Below are 25152 nucleotides of genomic sequence, written 5' to 3' on the forward strand. Positions count from 1 at the left end.
CTGAACACAGTTCTACATCTGCATTTTGCTCTGATTCTATTAGTAGTAAAAATGTCTCATTCTGGAGCTGTTGGGGCTCAGCAGGATCTTCACAGAAGCAGTTCCCTGTGGTAAAAAAGAAGAGACCAAACTGGTCTTCAAAATGTATGAATATGAAAAGATTGGCTGTGCCAGAGTCTCTGCTCGTGGGAACTGATAACCAGGGGTTTGACATTTCACAGTGCGTAAGCACCTGACTTTGCAAATTCCCTGTTCTTTTAAAGCTGAAGCTTCATTTTGGGGAGAATAATGCACAGGAGCTGCATGAAATCAAAGCTTCTGGACACCCTGTAGTGTCTTAGTGCCCCTTATTTCCCTGTTCTCCCCGACATTTTTGATGTTGACTTCCAGTCTGGAAGAAAATCTCCAATTTTATGTGTTTGTTACTCTGCATACAAAAAGGGATATAAAAGACTGCAAATGAATAAATCCTCCTCTTACAGAGAAAAGGCACTGAGAGGAAAATTTTGAAGTGGGAAGAAGTCTAATAATTTAAACCTTTCTATCTCTTTTTTCCTTTGCATTTATTATGACGAAAGGAGAAAAGGCCCAGGGATATTTGTACATTCAGTTGTGGAGCTCCATAAAATAGCTTCAATATATCACTTGTCATCTTAATCTTTAGAAAAGCACTTTGATAATCAGGACTGTCCCACCAAGAGGCTAAAAACAGTTTATATCCACCCAAAAGAATATTTAAAATCTTCTTCTCCAGAAATTTCTGCTTTCTTACCAGAACTTTCACTGGAACACTCCTGTGTCTTCTCAGTAAGAATAACAACAGCTTTGCATGCATACTCCAAATCCCTCACACAAACCACTAGTAACCAGTCAAGGGACCTCGTTATGAGCTGGTTTTTCCTTTGGCTTGATTATGATATAGTTCTGGTCTGTATTGTGGAAATATTTAGTTCTGCTCCCAAAACCGAGCCAGAGCTGAGTAGGAAGGGCTGAACTTTTAACTTGGCAACTAAGCCTCATTTGCAGAACACTTTTAACTGTGATGGGATTGAGCTCCTGCGCTTTCTTGTGGTTTCAGTGTGGATGGAATCCAACCAATGGCAAAAATGAACACTCGTGAAGAGAAGTACTGGGAGAAAAGGTGTCTGTGAGAATTGTATTGGAAAACTGGAAGTCCTCAGATGGGAAGAATAGGGCTGAGAATGGGTCAGATACATCAACCAAGTTCACACCTGAGGTCAAAATGGTTTCACGCCTCACTTCAGTCCCCAGGGATGTGTCCTCCAACAGCCCTACATCTTATTCTGCACTCTGACACCCTCAAAGGCATAGAGATTTCAGTAAAAAGTCATCGTATGCATCTGATCCTAGGAGATGTCACATTCAGTGAGTGCCGAACACTTTTGGATCAGGGATCAGGTCTTTTTTTTGCCTCTTCAATGCATGCCAGCAGTACCGCAGACACAAGAGGCTCTGACATCTTCGTGCCAGTGAAGGAGAGACTCTGTAAAGCAGGCACAAAAACCATGCAAGGAGGCTATCCAACTTCATCAACTCATTTTGTATTTTTTGGGTGATAGCTGAAGAAAACAGGGTAGCAGTAGTTTTTCATCATTTAAAGCTATCCAAATCTCTAGTGCAGTAGAGACTAGAGGACTTTTATCACTGCCTTTTGACATAGGCAGGAGCACTGAAAACAGGGCTGCAGCAGGAGTACGTTTGCGAGATGGCTAAGTTTTCACCTGGGAGCCAGCTGCTTAACAGAACATGTTGAAAATATCAGCCCTCTTTGACCAAAGAATGAGACTCTGGGTGAGCAAAGGCATTCAGCTGTGAAAAATGAACACTGAAAACAATGAAGTTGTCAGTTCTCCTACCAGGATGCAAATAAATGCCTGGGCTGTCAAGCTGGCGGTTCTGCTGGACCATTAGTTTAGTACAAAGGCATTCTGCAGGGCAGGGAATGACAGCTGATCCATCACCTGAGCAATCCTGCCCTTTGAGAAATACCTCTTCAGAACATGTATGATATGTATTTTTAAGCCACGTTATTTAGTGTCAGGCATGGTTTGTATATGGGCTTACGCACCCTTATGGTGTGAAAAGTGTGTCATTGGAAGCCAGTTTCAAACTGATTTCCCTGTTGCTGGGTTGTGTCTCAGGTTTGCTCTGCATTGCCTCCTTTGGTGCTTCCTGATGGGGTTTTACAGAATTCTCTCGTTGCAGCCTGCCAGGGGGACAGCTATGGGCCAGGCTGCAGGCACACATGTCAGTGTCACAACGGAGCGTTCTGTCATCATGTAACTGGGATGTGCCTTTGTAGCCCAGGGTGGAAAGGGGCCACCTGCCAAGAAGGTACAATTGGAAATTCAACCCCCTGGCAGAGAACTACCGGAGGGAAAAATTACACTTCTGCTCAGGGGAGCTTCACTGGTATTTTAATTATCAACTAATTGTTCTGTGTTGTCATTGGTTTTGTATCTGCACAATTACACGGATTGGTCCATTAAATACATCTGTGACACCATGCTGCAGGGGCTAGGTGCAGGAACTTGGTATGCTGGGCAAGCTCTGAAACAGTCATAAACTGGAAAGAGAGCTGATTCTGAATGCTGATTAAGGGAGAAAAGGTCCATAAAACTCCCAATTATGACACTGAAATGAACCTCTGTTTTTTTTCTATGGCCTGCTTTACTGTCCCATGCACCTGACTGATCCTCCTTGTTACCGTATACTGTTCCAGACATAACCTAAATCCAGAACATGTGTAAGGCATTGGGACTTCCAGTCTTGGCAATTAGACCAATACGTGCGACTCAAATACAAGCCCAAATCCGGGAACCTTAAGAAAAGAGGCTGGCAAAGAAAGGCTGCCCTGAGGCTTACATCCTAGTCCCTACATACAAGCAGCTGGAAAACTTCAATCCATCCCTGATGCAGAAGGCTCTTTTTTTCTGTGCCTCCCCTGGGAGGTACCTGGCTCTGTAAGCTGTGCCACAGAGCCAGGGATGCTGCTGTGGATGGTCCTATGTATGCTGCAGTCTGGAGTCAGCACTAAAATTTTCTGGTTTACATGAAGGCCCCAAATACAAAACCAAAGCAAAAGTTAAAAAAACTGTTCTCAAATATGAAGACATTGTCAAACATAACCTTTTTCTTTAATGATACATTGGGAATTTCTTTTCTCTTTGAAAGTAAGGTAGTAGGTGTGTGTGTGAGGCTGGGTGAGCTGTCCTCTGGTAACTGTGCTTTTGCAGAGTGAGAACTTGCTCCTCTTTAACATCTTAAAAATGTTATTCTAGGACATGACAGAGGTGTGTATTTTTTGTGCCAAAAAAGGAGGTTCTGTCCATAGGAATTGGTTGTGATGGGAATTAATAAACTTGCTTAATTAAAATTAAGTAAAATGTGCAATGTCATCAGCCAGCTGTGGGTAGCAGGATCAATTAGAAAAGGAGTTGTGATTTTAAGAGGAGTACAAAGAAACTCTGAAAACAGGAAATCAGTAACTCCATTCCTTGGTGCTGAGAAAACTAGTAGGAACCAAGAGATGTTTTTCACAGGTGTGCACAGAAAATCTTGAGGCCTTTTGCTGGATCACAGCTAATTCACTTAATCACTTATTTTGTTCGCAGACCAGTTTTACATTGTTCTATGTAATTCCTTATCAGTCATGGCTTCATTTTTACTCAACTGTACCTCCCACAGTGTCTGCGTGATCACCAGGGCAAGAAGTGTTGTAAGCTGGGAAAGGTTGCGTTTAACCTGTGTCCTTCTTCTACCTTCTTAATGGAAGGCTTTTGTCCTACCTCCTCTTCACAGCCTGTCCCACTGGATGGTATGGTGCAAACTGTCTCCAGCGCTGCATCTGCCACAGCCAGGCGACATGTGACCATGTAACGGGCGAGTGCCAGTGTCCTCCGGGTTGGAAGGGGAAAGGATGTGAGCTGGGTGAGTCTCTTCATGTCCCCCATCCTTCCAGCGCCTTGTTTCTGTTGCTGTGTAGGTAAATTCAGTTCTGATGACAGTTGGAGACAGCTCATAAAAAGGAGAGGATGGGTAGAGGGCTGGAGAGCGCAGAGTGTGGAAAGGCTGAAAAAATTGGGGTTGTTTAGTCAGAGATGAGAAGACTGAGGGGAGATATGGCATTGGCACTTGAATATACAATGGTGCTAGAAACTTGCTGGACGGAGGAGAGGAGTAAGATATTCTCTGTCCCTTTGGGACAGGGAAGATAGGTAATGAGCTCAATTTGAGGAGTGAAAAATAATGTAAATCCTCCAAGAGGAAAACAACTTATCTCTAGAGAATTTTGTTAAGGGAGGTTTCAAAATCTCCTTTACTGAAGTTTTTTTTAGGACCAGCCTATTTCAGAGGCATAAGTATGTTTGTTCTGGAGCCCTTCCAGCTTGGCCCCCCCATCAGTGTCCCCTGTTTCATTGCAGAGTGTGGGGACAGGAGGTATGGAGAGGGATGCGAGCAGAACTGTACCTGCCACCATGGGGTTTGTGAACAGCACTCAGGAAAATGCATTTGCCATGCTGGCTGGAGTGGGGACCGCTGTGATGTTGGTAAGGGCAGTTCCTTCTGCAGATGCTTTGCTTGGACACTCTCTTCTGCAATCAGCCATTTCTCCCTCCACGATATGAAGTCCTTTTCTATATTGTATCTTAATTTTCCAGTGTAGGCCAATAAGCGATAATGCTGGTGTGAGCACTCACCGAGTATCTTAGAAGCACCACAGGCAGGTCTCTGCCCATCCATGTGTACATGCCCTTGTCCAAATCATTTTGTGTCATAGAATCATAGAATAGTTAGGGTTGGAAAGGACCTTAAGATCATCAAGTTCCAGCCCCACTGCCACGGACAGGGACACCTCACACTAAACCATCTCACCCAAGGCTTCGTCCAACCTGGCCTTAAACACTGCCACAGATGGAGCATTCACAACCTCCCTGGGCAACCTATTCCAGTGCCTCACCACCCTAACAGGAAAGAATTTCCTCCTTATATCCAATCTAAACTTCCCCTGTTTAAGTTTTAACCCATTACCCCTTGTCCTACCACTACAGTCCCTAATGAAGAGTCCCTCCCTAGTGTCCCTATAGGCCCCCTTCAGATACTGGAAGGCTGCTGTGAGGTCTCCATGCAGCCTTCTCTTCTCCAGGCTGAACAGCCCCAACTTTCTCAGCCTATCTTCATATGGGAGGTGCTTCAGTCCCCTGATCATCCTTGTGGCCCTCCTCTGGGCTTGTTCCTACAGTTCCATGTCCTCTTTATGTTGAGGACACCAGAACTGCACACAGTACTCCAAGTGAGGTCTCATGAGAGTAGAGTAGAGGGGCAGGATCACTTCCTTCAACCTGCTGGTCACACTCCTTTTGATGCAGCCCAGGATACGGTTGGCTTTCTGGGCCTTCTGTTCCCTGCCTGCTGAGAAAATGAAGGTATTTCTCTACCTTATGGGCACAACGAAGAGCATATAAAAGGGAGTGAGTTGTAAGGAGAGTTTGCCAGATCGGCTACATGCTGCTGTACCTCTGTGGGCCACTGAGGGGGAGCTCAGCAAATTGGACTGTGACAGTTCAGTTTGTACCAATCTTGCATGTGGTCCAGATTGCCCAGATTTGACATAGCTGTCTGGTGTGTTTAGAGCCACGTAAATCCCTGAAATAGAAATCTTGTAAGCAGTAGATGTCGGATGACTTGAAATGGGCTTTCAGCTTTGCCACTGACATGCTGTGATTTTTTGCAAGCCACAAGCAATTTTCTGATGTCTCCTGCAGTGCTGAGGACTCACAGAACCTAAAACACCAGCATGGCCTGTAAAGCCTTTGCAGTGCCCATCTTCCTTTTCTTTAGGCCTTGCTTTCTCTTTGATCACTTTCCAGAGACCTGTGAGGTGGAAAGCAGTATGTGGACACAGCATATTTTCACCATTCAAACATCTGTTCCGTTGTGGATAACCATGTAAATGTGAATGGCATTGTCATCTGTAGAGACACCATCTGGATTTGTACTCTTGATTAGGACTAAGTTTTCACAAGTTTTCACATGCAGACTCATTAATAGGCAATACTAAATGTTTTTATTATTTTTAATATATTTTCAACTATGTTTTCTGGGCATGCAGTCTTCTAAATATACATCACCATGTGCAAGAAGAACATTACTGGCTTATTTGCCAGTGACAGATGCTTTCCATGCAGCGGGAAGAACTATTGCTTTCTCTGCTTCTCCTCACAGTTTGCCCTGTGGGATTTTTTGGCAAATGGTGTGAGGAGCAATGTGACTGCATACACGGCTTGTCCTGCCACCATCAAACTGGAGCATGTCTCTGTGAAAAGGGATGGAGAGGGAGGCACTGTGACAGACGTGAGTGTCTGCTGGGCGTTTACGGAAGGAAGTTCAGGTCGGCATGTACCTTACTCCCAGATCCAGAGCTGATGACAGGATCCTTTCATCCCTGCATTGCTCTGTGGGGTTGGTTTGGGAGTGCTCATGGGAATGAGCGCAGCAGATCCCTCAGAGGGAGTAACTTTGCAATGTCCTGTTGCTGTTGCAGCTTGCTTGCCTGGTCGCTATGGTATAGGCTGTGCCCAGAGGTGCCGGTGTCCCATAGGTACACCCTGCCATCACCTGACGGGTGAGTGTGGATGTCCTCCAGGATTCACTGGCTACAGCTGTGAGAAAAGTAAGTTTGTTATCAGATACAAATACTTCCCTTGTAAATTAATTAAGAAACTAATTTCTTAAATAAAATCCTGATGATACAATGCCTGAAGAGGGAGGAAACACCAACCTCACAGCAGTTAAGATGGATAAGCACTGCTTGTCACTCACCCAAATGATTTGGCCATTTCTGACCCCTGTGCCTGGCACAGTTTGGGCTGCCATGTTTGCGCTCTCTAGATTTGCAGCTCACAGGCTGGCAGGGAGAAGCAGGGGGCTAAACTGTATTAAAATAGGCTAAGGAGATGATTGCAGAGCCCAGCCTGCAGCCATACTGTGCCATGGGTAAAGCACCAGCTCTGCTTTCTGTTGGCCTTGTCCCTGTGAGAGACCATCTATTCCTGCTGTCAGAGCTTATGGAAATGTCATTATCTGTTTTTAATTCAGTGTTGAGTTTGGCTGTCTGGAGCTGGCTTTGAAAATAGGCTCGTTCTGTGACCCCAGCTGCATAATTTTGACTTTGTTCTTCCTTACAATGTTTTGCCTAGCACTGCTTTAGCAAAAAAAAAAAAAAAAAAAAACAGCAAAAAAGAATTAAAAGAATTGACGTTGGTGTCCCATATCATCCACTAAAGGACTGTTAAATCCTGACCCACAACCAGGGCAACTTAATGAAAGTGAAACACAAGAATTAGCTGTGGAATATCCAAAACCTCTAGGCAGTAAGACTGTCAACAGTACAAAAGAAACCTGTAAAGATGCTGGTGCTACAGCAGCTTTGTAAGTTTAAACTCCCTGCAAAAGGTAGAATGTCTTTATCCACATGCCTGATCCCTTGTGAATTATGCTGTTTTAGTCAATTTTACCTGACATTTCCCTATGATTTTTTCTAGTGACAAGAAAATTGTATCTGGCCCTTGACAGTTGGGCACAAATTGACTGAACGAAACAAAGTCAAGCAGTGAAGTAACCCCCAAGTAAATGTAATAAATCCAAAGTCCCAGAGGAGAGCATCATTTTGTAGGCAGGGCTTTTATTTAATAAATTTGAGCTTGAGCTTTGTTTGTGTTCTATATTTACTAAGACAAATTTAATTTATTGGTTTACATTTCCTCTTCCCCAAGCTTGTCCACCAGGCACATATGGCAAGAACTGTAACCAAGTATGTCAGTGCTCTGCTGAGAATGAGGAATGTCACCCAGTGACTGGCAACTGCCTGTGCCGCCTGGGGTACTACGGGGCACGCTGCAACATCCGTGAGTATCTTTGTGGGCTGCACACTTTGTGAGCAAGGATCAAGTTATGCAGAAGCATGTGCTAGCATTCTGAGTTCATCTGTGTCAATACCTTCAGTGTTGACTCAGATAAATATAGGTTAGTTATAAGAAGTAAGTTATACTATAAGAAGTAAGTACAGACTGGGATAAATTTACAGTGATAAAAATGCCTGTATTAATTGCAAGGGATTAATGGGGGAAAGAAAAAGTAAAAAAGACTCATTTGCTAGCTAATTTCTTTCCAATTTCAGGCCGTGCTGAAGAATATCAATATCATTCTCGCATTTACACCTGAATACTGTACAGCTCTTTCATTTCCAAATACCTAGGCCAAAATACTTCCCAAAAATCTCTGCATGCTCAAGTAAGGACAAATGGTTATTAGAAAACAACAAGCTGCAACTGGCAATAAATCTAAGTGATTCATAAAGTCAGTTAAGTTGTAGGGCCTTCTGAGGAACAATCAAATTAAACAAATTGTTACTCAGGATTGAAAAATGGTGACTAGTGTAGAGGACAAATGCCAATTGGCCGAACACTCCATCATAAAAAATATTACCAGATCCACATGCTGCATGCTGGTATTTTAGGACATCTGTAAAGTTGTTTCTGGTGGAATGTGGCAACTGATAAGAAACATGTACCAAAGTATCCAATGAAAGAGACAGTTTATTACCTTTTTATTTACAACTTTAATTTTGTTTTTGCTTCATGGCTTGTAAGTCTCATTTAAAAAAAAAGAAAAAAAGCTGTGGTCTTTCAAGCTCAGTCTTCCTGTCTTTGGCAAACACTCATTTTCTTTTCTTGGGAATCCAGCATGGCTATGTTTGGTTTGCTTGCTTTTTGGGGTGATATTTTGGATACAAAGGCCAGCTGCAATATATATGGTTCTAGTAAGGGTTAAACCTATGCTTTATTCCTTCAGTAGAAATAGGAAAGGGGCTTATTTTAGAGATGGGCATTTATATTATCATCATGTCAACACAAATTATTCTTTAAAATATAAATGTAAATGTAAGGATTGATTCTATCCTCCTTTGTGCATCAGTTCTCACTGTGAGATCAAAATCAATCCTTCAACACCTAGGCTAGAGCCATCTGGATCATTATACATTAGATTATAATAAATGTTATAGTAGAGTGGTAGTAGAGATCAACTTTTTAGCAGTATCATTTTAAAAGACTTAGTCATGGTTAGCCTATTACGTTTATGTAGCAGTCTTTCAGTAGTCATTACCTGTGCATATAGTACTAAATCTCCATAGATTACAGTAAGTTATTAAGCTTGCTTAGATCCTTAAGATTTTATTTCAGAATTTTGAAATTTAAAGCATTATTACACTGAAGTCCTGATATAAAAAGAAATTACTTGCAAAATGAAGTCTGTAGTTCACTGCATTCAGAGGGGATTTTGGCACAGAATTCTCTGTAGCTAGGATTAAACCTACAACATATGAGACATGAGCCTTCGTGGCACTGTGTTCTCTTTGATTCCAAAAATACGTAATATTTTGTGCAGCAAATTCTTAATAAATACGGTTTTATTAAATGTTTGCTGGAGAGGTAATGGAATGGTAGAGGTTCAGAGAGGGTGCATCTATGTGAGCTTTTTTTTACCTATTCTCCCCTGTGCCACTCAGACTATTGCATAGACATAAAAGTTGATGGAAAACATATTAAGAGTGAGTTATTTTTAGGTTTAGGTTAGTGGAGTGAGAGATTGTGGACCTGATTCTAAAGTGACTGTCTGATAACCAAGGATAGCTAGCATTACTTTGGTGGGAATATTGCATGTTCCCACTATCCTCACTACAGGGAGAAACAGGGCTGCTCCAGGATGAAGAAGCATTCGATATAATATTAAGAACAGCATAGGGAGCCGCTCCCAAAGACGTGAAATGGGCTTCAGTCCAGTCAACATGTGGCTGGATGCTGCTGGAAACGCTTTCTGGCAACTATTGCTATATTTATAGTACTGTGAAAAAGGGTTCAAGAAAGTATCTATAAAAGGTGTAGTTGGCTGGGAAGTCGAGTTTCCAGGAGCCAAGAGCAACGAGGCTTTCATGTTCTCAAATTTTGGAGTGAAGAGCTGAAACAGTCTCTTGGCAGGATCCAGAGGAAGTAGACAAACTAGCAATAAGGTTCCCATCAGTTGTCCATAACTCAGTGGACAGGCAGATCTACTTGAGTGAAGTTATGAATAAAAAGCAGTAAGTGGTGGTGTAATGGATTAAAAAAAAAAAGACATGCTATGTCTCTGTGGCATTTACTGGGCTGGGTGAACTCTGAGCCAGAAAGACCTCACCAGCTTCACCTTCAAGCATAGGTAACAGGATGCTTCAGAAGTGATTTTTTTGACAATGCAATTAATAACTGCTAAGAAAAGCCCCAGTGTATGCAGTTGGTATGCAAAGATTTAGGAGCTCTTGGTCATGGCAAAGCCGACAAAATCAGAAGGAAAAAAATCAGGAAATGAGTTGTAAAATCTGGCTGCCACTCCTGCCGTTCTCAGAAAAACAGAAGTCAGATGCACAGGAAACTGTTAAATTAGAAAATGTCTTTATGAGATAACTGGTGGTTAGAGGCTAGCCCGCTTTATGAAGGCAGAACCTACTTACATGGCAGGACACTCTGTAAATTACCCTAGCTACCTGCATAGAAGATCTACTACAAAATAGTAACAGATGAGATGGCCTTATTAATAATCATGTGAACATAGCAGCTGATGTGTTTGCCCTGCTTGTGCTGCTCCCTGTTGAACCAAAATAAATAAAATGCTGCAAGGGTAAATAAATTTGTAAGGGGGGTTGTTACTGCATCCCTTTCAGTAATGGAGCAGCTCTTGCTAGTGTTGAGCTGAGGGACAATTCTGAGGGCTTTGCCAGGGAGAAGCAATGGGCTTGGGACTGTGGGAAACAGAAATAAAAAAAGAGAAAAGCCAAATGATGACTGAAAGGAAAGGGAGGAGAAGAGGAGAAAGTCACTGAGAGTCCAATTGAATTATTGAATCTGGGTGTGTCCTTAACTTTGTGTCTTGGTGTAAATGAAATAGATGTTGCAGGGCTCTCTCCTGGATGCCAGGGTTTGCACATGAAACGGATTTTATATACAGACAGATGAAGCACTGATGACAAAGTATTCAGAGAAGCCATGTTTGAGAAGGGCTGGGGCAAATATCTGCATGGTATAAAAGTGTGTATGTGTTTAGTTCTTATGATCTGCTGTCCTGATTTGAGGAGAAGCCAATTTTCAGTTTTATTTTAAAAGACATCCCTTTAAAGCTTCATCATAAGCTCTCCCTCTCTATTGAATAGTTCAAAATATCCAGAGATTTCACTAGCTGCTCAGAGCATGCTTTCATGTCTTCAGGAAAGAGAAAAAAAAAATATATATATGAAGTTACTTACGCACAGATTGAGAGAGATCTGTTGCTTGGAGATGTGTGCAAATATATATTCAACCAGATTTCCAAATTAACCATACTCTTGCCTTTTTCCAAGGGAAGAGAAGGAAAGAGCAAAGAAATAGCATGTGAATGTAGTAGCACTAGCGTAACAGTTCAATTATGGTGACGTGGCTCTAAAAGCACCGGTTTCTCCCTATTCCAATGCAGTAAAAATATTTAATAACCCGCATCTCCAGAGTTCAGTGATGGCACACTGGAGGCAAACCTGACAGACACAGGCATGTGCTTAGCAGTTCTGCCCACCTCTCCCTCTGTTCCATGCTCCATTCTTCCAAGGAGTATCTTGAGGACATGAGCTAAGCATGGCAGATGCATTAATGTCTCCCTGGTCTTGTATTCAGTGTTCCTTCAACATTAGCTGTCCAAAACCAAACCAGAAATACTTGCTACCACCTCAAAAACCTCTTCATGGACATCTTGTTGTCATGTAACCCTGGTTTAGCAATCCATCCATGTTTCTTCCGGTTAATATGAAATACATCTGCTTTGTGATTTTAGTCAGAGAATTTTTTGGCTTTGCATTTAAACCATCTCTCTCCTGTATCTATCTTCTGAGAAGGTGTATTCTGAAATTTCATGTTATTGTCATGTGTACAGTTTCATCATCCTCCATGCACAGCACTAGATGTGCCAGAGCAATGCCAACTTCAGTTTGGAGAGAAAGAGTAGATTATAGAGAAAAGAAACTTTCTCCAACTTAAACATCTTTAAAAGGTGAGACCTGCCCCAGTATCCATAACTGGTCAGCTAAAATAACTGCTAAAATAGGCAGAGATGGACAAAGGCTTTTCACCACCTCAGGCAAAGTAGACTGTCACTGCTCAAAGGAAGAGGGACCAGGGCCCCATCTCTCCATCTCCGCCATAGGAGGGAAAGGGCGAATAGGTTGATTTGGAACAGAAATCAAAGAGGAAAACTTCTGAATAAGTGGGCTTGCATTTCTTGCTGCTGTCACATCTGAAGAATGGGAAGAGCAGACAGAGCCAGGAGTAGTCAGACTGGGATCTGTGGCATCAGTTGTTCCAGCTCTTCAGGGGTTTGCCATTGCAAGTCAGTGCTGCCTTGCTGCCCAATGGACTGTATTGGCTGAGGCAGCCATCTGCTCATCAGTGCCTCCTCCTGGCCCTATAGATGTGAATAGAGTTAGAAAATGAAAAACTTATTTTGATTGAAAGTAACAAAAGTGCTTATGACATGAAATGCAAAGGGCTCAATAGCACATAGCCTAATTGCTGTTTTGTTCTTTTAAAATAGGGTGCCCAAAAGGTACTTATGGTTCAAACTGCCAAAACCTCTGTAAATGTATGAATGGAGGCCATTGCGACCCCGCGTCAGGAACTTGTGATTGCACGCCTGGTTTTATTGGAGCCGACTGTAGTAAAAGTAAGCCAACATTCATGTTCTGCTTCTTTCAAGAAACAGCAGAAAGAGTAATCTGCATAAGAGCTTGTCAGTAGAAAACCAGACAGATTCCAGCTACCTCCTCCTTGAATTGTAAATCAGGATTCCAGCTTTGTAAAAAATCTCTTGCAAAATATTTTCTCTCTCTTCTGCATGTGTAGAAGCAAAGACACTCATCCCAGGATTACAACCTGCTTGCCCAAATCTATTTCTAAAGCCAGCTCAGCATGAATTGCTCAAGTTCCTTCTTCCTGTCTAAAATTTCTAGGTTGAGAAATTAGCTCAAATATTTTGCTTCACACTGTGCTGCCATTAGTTTCAATAAATGGGAAAAAGATCAAGTTTTGTCATGGCAAAACTGGTAAAAACTTCATGGCAACTCTACTTTTACTTTTCTATTTCAGAGCTAAATAGTGTGGCTGACTTTCTGTGCTATTTCCAAAGTTACATTCTCTGTGAAGTTCTCTTCAACTTATTCACAGAAGGGCAGTGTTTTAATGTTTAGTAGTCTATAGCTTTGTTCTTCAGCATAGGACAGCATCAATATTAAAGAAAGAAGGACTTGTCAGAAGCCTTTAGCTGGAAGGATGAGCAGCTGATACTCCACTTGTACACTCTCCTTTTTGGTAGGAAACCTACTAAATGTTCCATGTGAAGCCATGGGTTATATTTATAACCTTAAGTAAAGTTTTAGAGAATTAAGCAGTTGTGTCTTTGGATGGGGTTTGGTTTCATAGTTATTGCTTTAAAGCACACTAACTGGAATAAAACCAAAGCTAATTCTAAGATCCTGCCTATGTTAAAAATGAAAACTGGCATTGGATACCCAGGGTGTTTAACAAAAGAATGTGTTTCCTTCAGCTTGCCCTGAAAATCGATATGGGAAGGACTGCACCCTGTTCTGTGCATGTGGTAAAGGTCAGTGTGACCCACGCACTGGCAAGTGTACCTGTCCTCCCGGCCAAATGGGACCCAGCTGTCAGCAAGGTAACAAAGCAGGACCCAAGGTCATCTTGTCAGTTGATGACATACTTAGAGCAACCAGCAAATAGGACTCAGCTCCAAACATTGTTTACAAGTGTGTTTCCCAATGTTTTTCCTTGATAACACTGCAGTTTTCTGTACTCTGCCCCTTGTCCCTCTCCGCTCCACCACCCTGCCTTTCTCCTGCCCATATCTCACCGCTTTGCTCCACCACATTTGGTACCATTGCACCAGTTTCTCAAAAAATCCAAAACAACTCCTTTGAGAGACTGCAGTCCAAACAGAACATAGAAAGTGAAAAGGGTAGTTTGAACCACCTGATGTGAGCAGTGTGAAGGAGCTGTGGATAGATGGGACTAAATTTAGAAGCAAATTGCTTTAGCTGAAAGAAATGAATGGCAGAGATTTGAAGAGGGCGAGTTGAGAGATGGGACAAAGGAAGAAGAGCAAAGGAAGTAAATGTGGAGTTAAGCCAAGTGAGAAGCTATGGTGAGACAAAGTGTTTGGATGAAACTGCTAATTAGCATGGAGTAGAGTGTCCCACAGCTCTCTGCAGACACAAGGCACTTGGGATACTCTGCAGGGAGCATGTGTTTGTATTTTTTCCCTGTCACCTTCATCCTTTTTTGGGATGCTAACTTTTTTTTTTTTTTTTTTCAAACTTTGTTAATTCTCTGTAGTGTGTCCCCAGGGACAATATGGCCCCAACTGCCTCCTGACGTGTACCTGTCAGAATGGCGGTATCTGTGACCATGTGGATGGCAACTGCACTTGTGGGCTTGGCTGGACAGGAAAATTCTGTGAGAAAGGTAATTTTCTGCTTTGATGATAGTGATTGTGTGCATTCAAGCAGGGGTTCACGGTGTCTACAGATACAGACCCACAAAAGGGGACAGTTTTTGGTCAAGTAGGCACCCTCCCAGCTGCATTCATGTCTTAGCTTCTCTCACACAGAACTGTCCCTAGTTAAAGCTTTAGGTCTTTTTTTCAGAGATAGTTCTCTTCTGAGTCCTGCTCTGTAAGTTTTATAAATTCCTTTGCATGGACTCTTTCTTCTCATGTCCAACTTTTCGTATTATTTTGTTCCATGGCAACATTGTTTTGTATCTTCTTTCCTATGCTCCTCCAAGGTCAGCAGAATCCTACATCACCCTCCTCTCTTGTTACTCTCTTCCCTTTGACACTGGAGTGCAGTTGAATTTCCCATGTATTGACTTCCCTGCTAGTACAGTTCTGACAACATCTGTCAAAAGCAATTGAGATTGTCCTGCTATTTCTCCCTTACTACTCCATGACAGCTTTTTCTTACACAAGACACAGCTCATTAAAATGTAATAAGTCCAGAAACCCTCCTGCCAGACCTGAGTACAGTCTTTCCACATCTTTCCTTCTGTCCATCTCCCAAAAATCATTCTGCATTTCTGTGTTCCCATTTCTCTCTCTACAGAGAGATATCTTTACAGTTATGGATTTAAATGTTCAGGAAACCATAAGTTTACTGGTATGAAATAAAAATCGTTCTGAGTTCACATTCAAGACAAATGTCACCATTACATTGTAACTGCCATGGTGCAATATACATTCCAGGCCCTGACTTACAGCCTTTCTGTTCCCGACATCACAATATGTGCACCTCAAACTCTGTACTGATCTTTTCCAGGAACTGGTCATTTTAAGGAAGTATTCGTATCTGAAGTGTCATACAGAAATTACACTTTTTTAGCAGCATTCTTTAATGTAATTGTTTCACTTTGAACCTCAGGAGAAGACTCAGAGACCTGTTTCACATATACGTGTGTGCAGAGAGAAAAGGAATGATATTAATTAAATGGAGCCACTCACAGTGTGAATACCACTATGGACAGGCACTAAAAAATGCAGTTTACCAGTAACAGGCTAACTTTGCATTGTGTAGGCCACCTGTGTTCACTTCTGTCCATTCCTTGAAATCTCTGTAATGACCCATAGGCTGCATTTGGGTTGCAAAGCCTCAGTAGGTCATGCAGGCGTCACCATGTGGAGCAGCAGGTTGCGCATGTATCTTACAGATGTGCTTAGGTTAAACATCCCTGAAGACATTGTATAAGGGACTGTCTGTTATATCACTAGAAAGAGCTTCAAGGTTTATCTTTTGAGAGAAATAACCAAATTATTGGAAAACTGAGTCTTGCTTTCCCCAGCAGTGTGGTTTTGACTGTGTTTTGACTAGAAGTCTAAGACTGCTAAACAGGCATCCTTTTTCTAGTGATTAGATATGATGTTCTTTAAAGATCTTGTCTGACATTTGCAGAGTTATGAACCTTGATTATTTGGACTGCCACACTTATTTAAGTTGGTCTGCTCAGATTCACATTATCCCAGCAGTGGGAAGTGAACCTATGCAGAAATAATGTCTAGGTTAATTATATTGGCACAGTCACTTTTGCATGACTTGACTTTCAGTAATTTGAGACATGTTTAGTTCTGTAAAAGCAGATATCTCATTATACATGGAAAGTCTCTTGCTTTTGTGAAGGAGAGATCCCCCAGTTTTGCTAGGAATTGAAATAGTCTGAACTCCAGTGGTAACACAGAGGAGGAAAAGTTTAATGTTCTCTTTCACACTTTCTGAGTGCCTAAAATAAATTATTGCTGTAGATTTAAAAAACAAACAAACAAAACAACATCAACAACAACAAAACAACAAAAACATTGATGCCATTTCCTGTGTGGCTTTACAACATGGTGTACGTTCAACATCAACTATGCTAATAGACAAATTTCACAAGATGGACTGTAAAAAGTACAAGGAAATTCCTGTCTGAATGTCTATATACTATAAAAAATTCCTATCCAAGTATGTATACTTACTATACATCATACAATACATACAATACATCATAGTTGTGCAGAAATGCTCCATCTTCATAACAAACATTCTCCTTGGGTCCGTAAGTTATTGTACGAACTATCACATAAGAGCTTCTCTGGGTGAGGTCAGTGATTATTTTTGTTTGTCTGTTTTTCTGTCCGTGTTCTGCCAGCAGAATGTCTGCCAGGGAAGTATGGGTCTGGCTGTGTCTTGGATTGCTCATGCCAGCACAATGGCACCTGCGACAGATTCACAGGCTGCTGCCAATGCCCTGAGGGTTACTATGGCCACTCATGTGAGCACAGTAAGTGGAGGCACTCCGGGTGCCCTGTTTTCCAAGTGATGGGATGTGGCGCTTCCGAGTAGTTACATAAACACCTTGCTAGTTTAGTTGAAATTTTTGGGGTGTCCCAGATCACCGTGCTGCTCCAGATCTGAGTAACTTGCATATCTCTGATGCTGGGGAAGTACAAGTTTGAAAGCACCTGGCATTGTTAGAGTTAACGGTAAATGTAATTTCTGTTGGCTCCCAGGGGATGTAGCTGAGAATACAGAGAATTTTTAAGGGATGTATGTTTTTCTTCATAAACCGTCCTCACTTGATACTTTAATTTTTTTCAGGGTGCCCCCTTGGATTTTATGGGCTAAGCTGTCTTCACGCATGTGCCTGTAAAAATGGAGCAAGCTGTGATGCAGTGACAGGACAATGCACTTGTCCTTTGGGTTATCAAGGTGTACACTGTGAAAAAGGTACTTGTACTCTTCTGATGTCAAATTAAAAAAAAAAACCAAAAAAAACCAAAAGCAAACCCAACAAAGAAAAGCCAAAACAAAACAAAAACCAAACAACAAATCAACAAATGAAAAAAAAACAAAAAAATAAACAAAAAAAAAAAACTCATGAAGCTCCATGCCATTACTGAAATACTTGTTTGTTGAGAGTAACTTCTTCCATGCTTTAAGGTTTATGAATATCCTGAAATGTTAAATTTGGGATAGTTTACCTGTTATATAGCTGGGTGTCCTCATTTTCTTATAAATTAACTAATCTGGTTCCGATTAATATGGTGAAAGTCCTGGTCTCCGTGATGTCTTGCAGCAATGAGTTCCACATGTTTATTAAAAATAAGTCCTTTTTACTGATTCTAAATTTGCTTCTAAAACTCCAAATAAGATCATTAAATAGGTGCATGTCAGACATGTTGAGTGTTATGGAATGGTCTTCAAGAGAGTTCTAATTAAAAATGAAAATAAGTGCCAGTTACATTTCTGGGACAGATTTACAGATACCTTTGATATGTTAGATTAGACAAACCCAAAATGCCTATTCCACTGTGTTGTATTCTTCATTAAACTTGGCATTTACACTAGCTTCAGTGGAGAGTTTACGGGCTTTTCTCTGAGACATCCCGGAAAATCTCCTCTGGCTTAATGTATGTCTTGCTATTCAAATATGTGTCTAAAAGAGCACTCTTGCTCTCAGGCTGTGACAGGGGCTGGTTTGGAGAGAGGTGCCAGCATCAGTGCAATTGCGGAGATGTTCCTTGTGATCCAGAGACTGGGAAGTGCCTCTGCCCACCTGGGAAGACTGGAGAAAGATGTGACATTGGTAAGAGTAATATTTTCTGACTCTGCATAGTTAAAGCAATCTGACCTGTTGTCTAAGTGTACCTATGAAGGGACATTTGCTGGTATTCAGGAACACATTGTTCATAGCAAATTACTCTTACGGATTATCAACAGCTTTATCAACAGGCTGTACCTCTTGATTTAGTCAATGTTGAAATGGATACACTGATAGAAAAACTGTTCATGGGTCAACTGTAAAATGTTATTTGCCTTGAATTTTGGGGAGCACATGCTGGTGAAGAATATACCAAGAAGCTCAGATCTCTGCAGATGTAGTGGGGAAGGAGGGATCTTACTGCAGTGTGTTTTGTCACATGGACATTTGTGACCCTTTTCAGACCAATGCAAAAGTATATCCAGCTCCAGGTTTCCTTCCCTGGGAAGGGGGCAGAATCCCTGTGATGAGGCTAGCAGAGCTGTAGCAGCTATGCCTGTCTGTAGGATTCATCAGTAGTCCACGAACATTTAATCCAAATAAAATTTCTTCATTTGCAGCATAGGCACTTGGGCTGTGTGTTTGGGAAATGGTTGCCTGCAAGAGCAGAATTATTTTGTAGGTGAGAAAATTTTCCAGCAGGGAAGACTAGTCCCACCACTTTGTCCTGATGAGATGGTGGTAGAACTGAGAGGCAGCAATGGCAGGCAAGATTCTTGGGCCAAACTCATAGTTATGATGGAGTACATTTAAGGTAATGATTGGAGTAAAAGGAATTGAAGTGGTTTAAGTAAGTGTAGGAAGAGATTTGTGATCTTAATGCTGTGGCAAACAAGGTAAAAGGAGTGAACATCCACTGGAAATTCACACTAGCAACCATAATCCTCCTGAGCCTTCAAGTCACAGTGGGGAAATAGTATTTCCCCTTTTGTTCTAGGATAGGGCAGGAAGCAGCTTTAAACAGCCTGTTGTTAATGCAAAATAGTTGCTGGGAGCTTAAGTGCCAGTGCAGCCTGCAAAACTAGAATGGGAAAGGATTTGCTTCCTTCTCCACACTGTCCTGTGGTCAGAAACCAAACCCACCAATACTGCAGGGGCTGCTCCAGTGGAGTACATTGGCCACCTCAATGGCCAGCCTGGTACTGGATATCCAGGGGCCTTCCCAGCAACATTTTAGGCAAAAGTGGAACACAAGGGGGAAGCTCAGCACCAAAAATGCAAACCAAGGTTTTGTATCTTGCAAACTCTAGTAATCATTTTTATTTTTCTTAAATCATCTGGGGTAGCCCCCATCCACGAAAAGCTGTTATGGGCTAGGTTTTATTTGCATTTTTATTTTCAATTAGGCTCAGTTCATCTGTGATATAACTGTGAGCAGCTGTGACTGTGCAGCAGCCATAAAGATAAAAGGCCTGATTTTAATTTGAACTCTGGTAAAGCACCCATTAAACAGGCAAAATGTTAATTAAAAAGAAAAAAAAAGAGAGAGAGAGAATATAACAGACTTTTATGGGCACTCTTTTTCTGTAGTAAATTAACATTGCAGACTTTCAAACAGCTGTCTTAAATACACATTGTTATTAACATGAAAATGTGGTATTACATAAATTAAAATCAGGTCCAGAGGTGTTTGAGGCGACCTTTCCTTATAACATTTGCTAATTGAAAAGGCCAAGCTCTGAGCACACAGGGAGTGTTCTCCCGTGTGTTGGGGCTGCAGCTGATGCAGGGCTTAGCCACACTTTCATTTACCTAATGGTGCTTGTGTGAGAAAGCAAACACTTTGATTATCTACAGTATTTTCTAGCGAGGTGAGGGAGAAAGGGCCGTTGTTTACAGTGTATTTAGCACCCTGCCTTGTGACCTGCTGCCAACTTTTGCTTCATGCCTGTACTCTCACTGCATTAAAAAATTGCAGTGAGGATTTATCAGCCTAGGTATGAAATGTGTTTGTAGTTGGAAGTGAGACATTTTGTGAGTTTAATTTGCCAGGAGTCAAGTAATGGGTGTAAGACATAAAAGTGTGTGTAAAATGGATTAATTTTTAATTCCCCATTCTTTGCATGAAGGCTCTTTGCTGGCACACAACTTGACAGCCAAGCCATGCAGTGGAGAGGTGCAGGAGATAGCATGGATCCAGGATGCTAATGGTAACTTTCTTGAGTCTATCTCAAGATTTTTTCTGTTGGGCTGCCGACCCCTGTTTTTACACCAGTAATGATTTCCATTCTGGGAACTCTTTTAGGACAGCTGAGCTACAGTTTGGGCAGACGAAACTTGAAGATTGCAAAGCTTTCCAAGATGTCATGGTTTAATGTTACCAGATGTGTCTAAGTAGCTTCCTGATCTCAGAGAGCAGAGAGACTACTAGGAGAACATTCACCCTCTTCCAAATATTTCTGTTCTTCTAGAATGCAGGTCAGACCAGTACGGCCCCAACTGCTCCCTACGATGTCAGTGTGCCAACAAATCCCAGTGCAATCCGTACAATGGGAACTGTGTATGTCCAGCAACATGGATGGGACCAACCTGCAAAGAAGGTAATTCAAGCTGGAGATGTGCAGCCTTTCTTAGTAGGAAAAAATCACACATTGACCATGGTGGTGGGCAGTGGACCATTTGTATGGGAGTATCAACCCACCATGCAAACATGGTGCAGGATTCCTGAGGCTACCTCCAGCACAGCTGTGCCAGAGTGTGGTACACTCTTCTATCACTGTTCTATGCCTGCTAGTATGAAATCTTGCCCTGAAATAGTTGGTATCCACAGCCTCTGTAAAACGAATAAGGGGGCTTGCTTACGGTACATGCCACCATATTTGCTTACTTTTTGTAAAGCTGTCAGGTTTTGAAGAGCATGGTGAGACATGGTAAGACAGATAAGTAGACAGAACATTGGAAAATAGATTTGGATTGATTTCTGAGCATGCTCAAAACCTCATCACCCTATCACAAAAGGGGTTTGTTTTCGGTTTTCTTTTTTGTTTGTTTGCTTTGGTTGAGGTTTTTTAGATCATTTCTATTCTTAGCAAGATATAGTTCTGAGTGAAAATTTCCTCCCACTTGTACTCTAATCACATCTGGCTTGATGGTGATACCATATAGTTCTGCATTTAGTTTAGGAAGTACCTCTCCATTTGAGAGGTGTTTTACTGTTTTGCCTTCTCTTTGCCTCTGTGAGGAGGCCAGCGTAACTCAGTCCTCTACATTCTTTTGAAGAGTACCATTTATTGAATTATGTAAGCGTAAATTGTATAATCTTTATAATATTTCAGTATTACATTATACAGACCTGAAACTGTGTTTCTACTTAATTCTATAGGTGGCCCTCCAAAGGTTCCTTTTTATGAAGAACAAACTCAAGAAAGAGGGAATATTTTTCCAAGAGCTCTACAACAGTAACATTTGGACTAATAAATGAGCTGTTTTATATGCACAGATGGTATTTGAATTTGGATATGAAAACAGTTATTCAATTCAGCTTGAATTGTACTGAAGTATTCACACTTCTTATGGAAGACTGCAGAGGCCATTTAGTAGCTGGTTCCTTTTAAAAAAGTTGAATTTCTTTCATGTATTTATTCCTAGCCTCTTACCTCTCCATTAACCTGCCCTGGACATTCTTTCTGATATAATTCATTGTTTGAAAGCTTGGACAAGTTTTTAGTAAGACCAGCTCCGAAGAGTGTCAGGGTAAGCAGTATGTAGCACATTGACATGCAGTGAGCCACACCACGTATAAGTGGCTTTCTAAATCCACTTGACAACCAGCGTGAAATTTAACAAGCATTTCACAGATTATGAAGCCACTATGGGTTCACTGCAAAATGACATTGCACAGAAACTCGTGGGATTCACCAAATTAGTTCCTTTTTGAATAACATTGTATGTTCTAGAAAAGCATTCAGTCTAATTTTACACCTGCAACTCAAGAAAAAGCCACCACAGTCCTTGATCAGTTGTTAATTAATTTATGTACTGCATTTCTAGTGTGGATTGACTGATCGGAAAGTCTCCGTCTAGATCTTGCTTACGTCTGAATCTGCCTTCCAAAGGGCATAGTGTCATCTGTCAGATTATTCTGGCTTTCTGCATCCTACCACCTTGTCAGTTGAGTTTCTTGGTATTTTGTCAAGTCAAACTGTGCAGTAGTTCTCATCAAAACAGTACTTGCTAACATAGAAAAGACTTTTATCTGGGATGGAGAAAGCAGACAGTAAGCAAGGGTAGATGTTTAAAGATAATCTGTGTTCTTTATGTAAAGGATTCTAATATGCACTTACTGCATACCTCAATTAAGTCAGCTTTAAAATGTCCTGATACCATTCAACAGCTGCTATTGGTCACTTAATAGAACAGACATTTTGGTGCTATTTTGTGTGTTTAGACACATTATTCTTTAATATAGGACTATGTCATTATACAGAAATGTTCTCTACCACCTGCATTAACCAGACTAAAACCTTTCAGAGTGCCTCTTTATACTACTTTTTAGGTTAGGAGTCACAAAATCTATGTGGTAACCTCTTGAGTCTGGCTGTATCTGAAGTGCACTTATTAAAGAGCATCAGGACCATGGTCTCAGTAGACAGGTATTACAGGCAGTACCAGGTCTTGGATTCATTCATACCGCCGTTTGCACATCATAACAAATTGCAACTCTGCGAGCAAAGATAATTGTCTTAGAAGAGACAAAGTGACAATACTTGATGCTAACCTGTGATTTTCAAAGATGATGATTGTTGTTGCTGTAGGATAATGAGAAGGTAGAGTAACAGTTTTAGCCCATTGTTTACCTCAGGTCTTAAATACATCCACAGTCAGTAACTGTCCAGTAAAAAACATGAAACACTTGCTCACCTGTGAGTTTAATTCAAACTGTGATCTGCCAGGATCAATACAAGTTTGGCTGGTATTTTTCAATGCTGGTCAAGGCTCATGATGATCCCCTGTCATTTCCTCTTCAGAGTTGTGAATCACTGGAAACTTTACTCAATGTAAATATGACAAAATTGCTGTTGTCCCAAAACCAGTCAGAAGTGTGTGGCTCTCAGCAGGGCTTTACTATCAGCTGTGGCATTTTAAATGTTCTTTTGGAGGTGTGGTGGCCTGGGTGTGATTCTACAATTTAGGTGAATTTGGGGCAATTTCACTAAACTGGAACTGATAAGGTAAATCTTGTGTGAGACAATTAGATATAATACTAGCAACTGCTGGGGAAAAACAATCCAAGTTAAGCAATTAACATATTTTGATCTTAACTATGTGCTTACCACAGAGCCAAACTACAATGGTAATGAAAACATTGCATTATATTAATGATTTTCCATAGAGTCGTAAAGTTCAGTTGTAAAGACCTGTGGAGTTCCAGGCTTCTCTACAAAACCTGGTCAACTTCAAAGTTAAATGGGGTTACTCAGAGATCCTCCACAAGTTGGATTCTGAGTGTCTTCAAGGATGAGGATCCCACTACCCCTTGAGCTTCTGTCCCAGTGGAAATTTCATGCTCATGATTTATTTTTTTTTCTTCCTGGTTTTTAATCAGAATTTACTAAGTGTCAGCTTTGGTCCACTGCTTCTCATCCTTTCAGCATGCATCTCTGTTTGTCTTCATCTCATCTACAGCCCCCATGGGGTAGTTGACAACAGCAGTAATGCCTCCCCTTGGCCTTCTTTCCTGAAGACTGAGCAAACTCTGCTCCCTCAGACCCACCTATATCAGCCGAAATACCTTGATGGCCTTCCACTGTTCCAGTATGTCGGACATTTCAGTCTAGCGAAAGATGCCCAATGACTGATGTGGTTACTCAGCAGCTAATGCATAAACCCCAGAAATTACATTTTGCTGTTTGACAGCAGTTTATAAAATGTACTGTTTTTTTCTTATCTGTGTATACTGATCTGTGATTACAGTAGCTAATTAAAGAGGAAACCTTTCTCAAGCCATAGTATTTACATGTGTGTATAGTTGTTTACATTTTCCACAGTACCTTGGTAATAGAATGTAAATATATAGTATAAAGGAAAGAAAAGATTTTTGTATTAAGTATTTTTAAGGAATGTCACAATTTTAAGTACATGATGAAACACATATTTTAAGTGACTGATACTGAGCCCGTGCCAATGAATGAGAGGCCCAAGTAGATCTGCCTGGGAAATATTTCAGCAAACTTTTTATTTAAATCCAAAAATGCCAATTCATACAAAACCATTTGCATATAATAATTTTTTTTATTTATTCCTCCTTCAAAATACTTCTTGGCTTCTTTATATTATTGCCTTGGGGAAAGAAGTTCATTTCTGTGCCATTAAACAGATCATTCTGATTCAGGGCTCAATATGACTGTTTCAGAGTACACTCATATAAGGGTAAAAATCAAAAATATTTAAAAAATATTAAAATATTAAGTTTGGGTTTTGAACTTTTTTTTTTCTTGGCTCTCTGTGGAGGTATTCACTTTTCACAAGGCAAGGAAAATGTTTACGGGATGTTGTTTTCTAGAAGAAGAGCCAAAACTTTATGTCATTTTCTATTAATTAAGGAAGTTTACTTGCTTGCAATGTCATTCGTATGTTGTGATTCTGCTCCTTACTGCAGATTAACAAGAGTACCTAATTCTCTGCCTGCAAAATAGTCTTTATTGGATAGCATGGACTTTTTTTAATAGAAAGTCGTCTAAAACAGCCTTTCCGTAGGTTAATCTTGTGGCGAGTGCAGCTCCTACTAAAATAATACAGCTGCTCATTTGCTTCATCACATTCCAGTGAAAGACAGGCTGATACTGTCCTGAACATAGCACTGGAGCTGGTTGAAAATTAAAGCAAAAACTTCAGGGTTTACATTTAAATTTACGTCCATGTTCCACTTTGTAGGAGACTTTCCTGGCTGTCCATTTCCCAGAAGGCTGAAGTTAATTAGACTTTCTCAGAAAGAGCA

At 41.1% G+C, this 25152-nt stretch overlaps 1 protein-coding gene across 4 annotated transcripts in view; it reads left to right on the forward strand.

The window, feature by feature from the left end:
- The window catches only part of LOC133222201 (multiple epidermal growth factor-like domains protein 6), a 204661-nt gene extending 183008 nt beyond the window's left edge, over positions 1-21653 (forward strand). For all 4 annotated transcript variants that reach the window (XM_061371691.1, XM_061371692.1, XM_061371694.1 and 1 more), the window contains 14 exons: positions 2227-2355; positions 3823-3951; positions 4446-4571; positions 6247-6375; positions 6566-6694; positions 7797-7928; positions 12670-12798; positions 13678-13803; positions 14481-14609; positions 16824-16955; positions 17273-17401; positions 18135-18260; positions 20627-20755; positions 21538-21653. In XM_061371691.1, the coding sequence (XP_061227675.1) occupies positions 2227-2355; positions 3823-3951; positions 4446-4571; positions 6247-6375; positions 6566-6694; positions 7797-7928; positions 12670-12798; positions 13678-13803; positions 14481-14609; positions 16824-16955; positions 17273-17401; positions 18135-18260; positions 20627-20755; positions 21538-21617 (1754 nt within the window). In that variant the 3' untranslated portion in view covers positions 21618-21653. The remainder of the gene's footprint in view (positions 1-2226; positions 2356-3822; positions 3952-4445; positions 4572-6246; positions 6376-6565; positions 6695-7796; positions 7929-12669; positions 12799-13677; positions 13804-14480; positions 14610-16823; positions 16956-17272; positions 17402-18134; positions 18261-20626; positions 20756-21537) is intronic.
- The last annotated feature ends 3499 nt before the right edge of the window (positions 21654-25152 follow it).

This window comes from Neopsephotus bourkii, unplaced genomic scaffold (genome assembly GCF_033783945.1).
Source record: "Neopsephotus bourkii isolate Nb327-2 ecotype Australia unplaced genomic scaffold, CSIRO-AGI_Nbou_v1 NB_1574, whole genome shotgun sequence".
NCBI lineage: Eukaryota > Metazoa > Chordata > Aves > Psittaciformes > Psittacidae > Neopsephotus > Neopsephotus bourkii.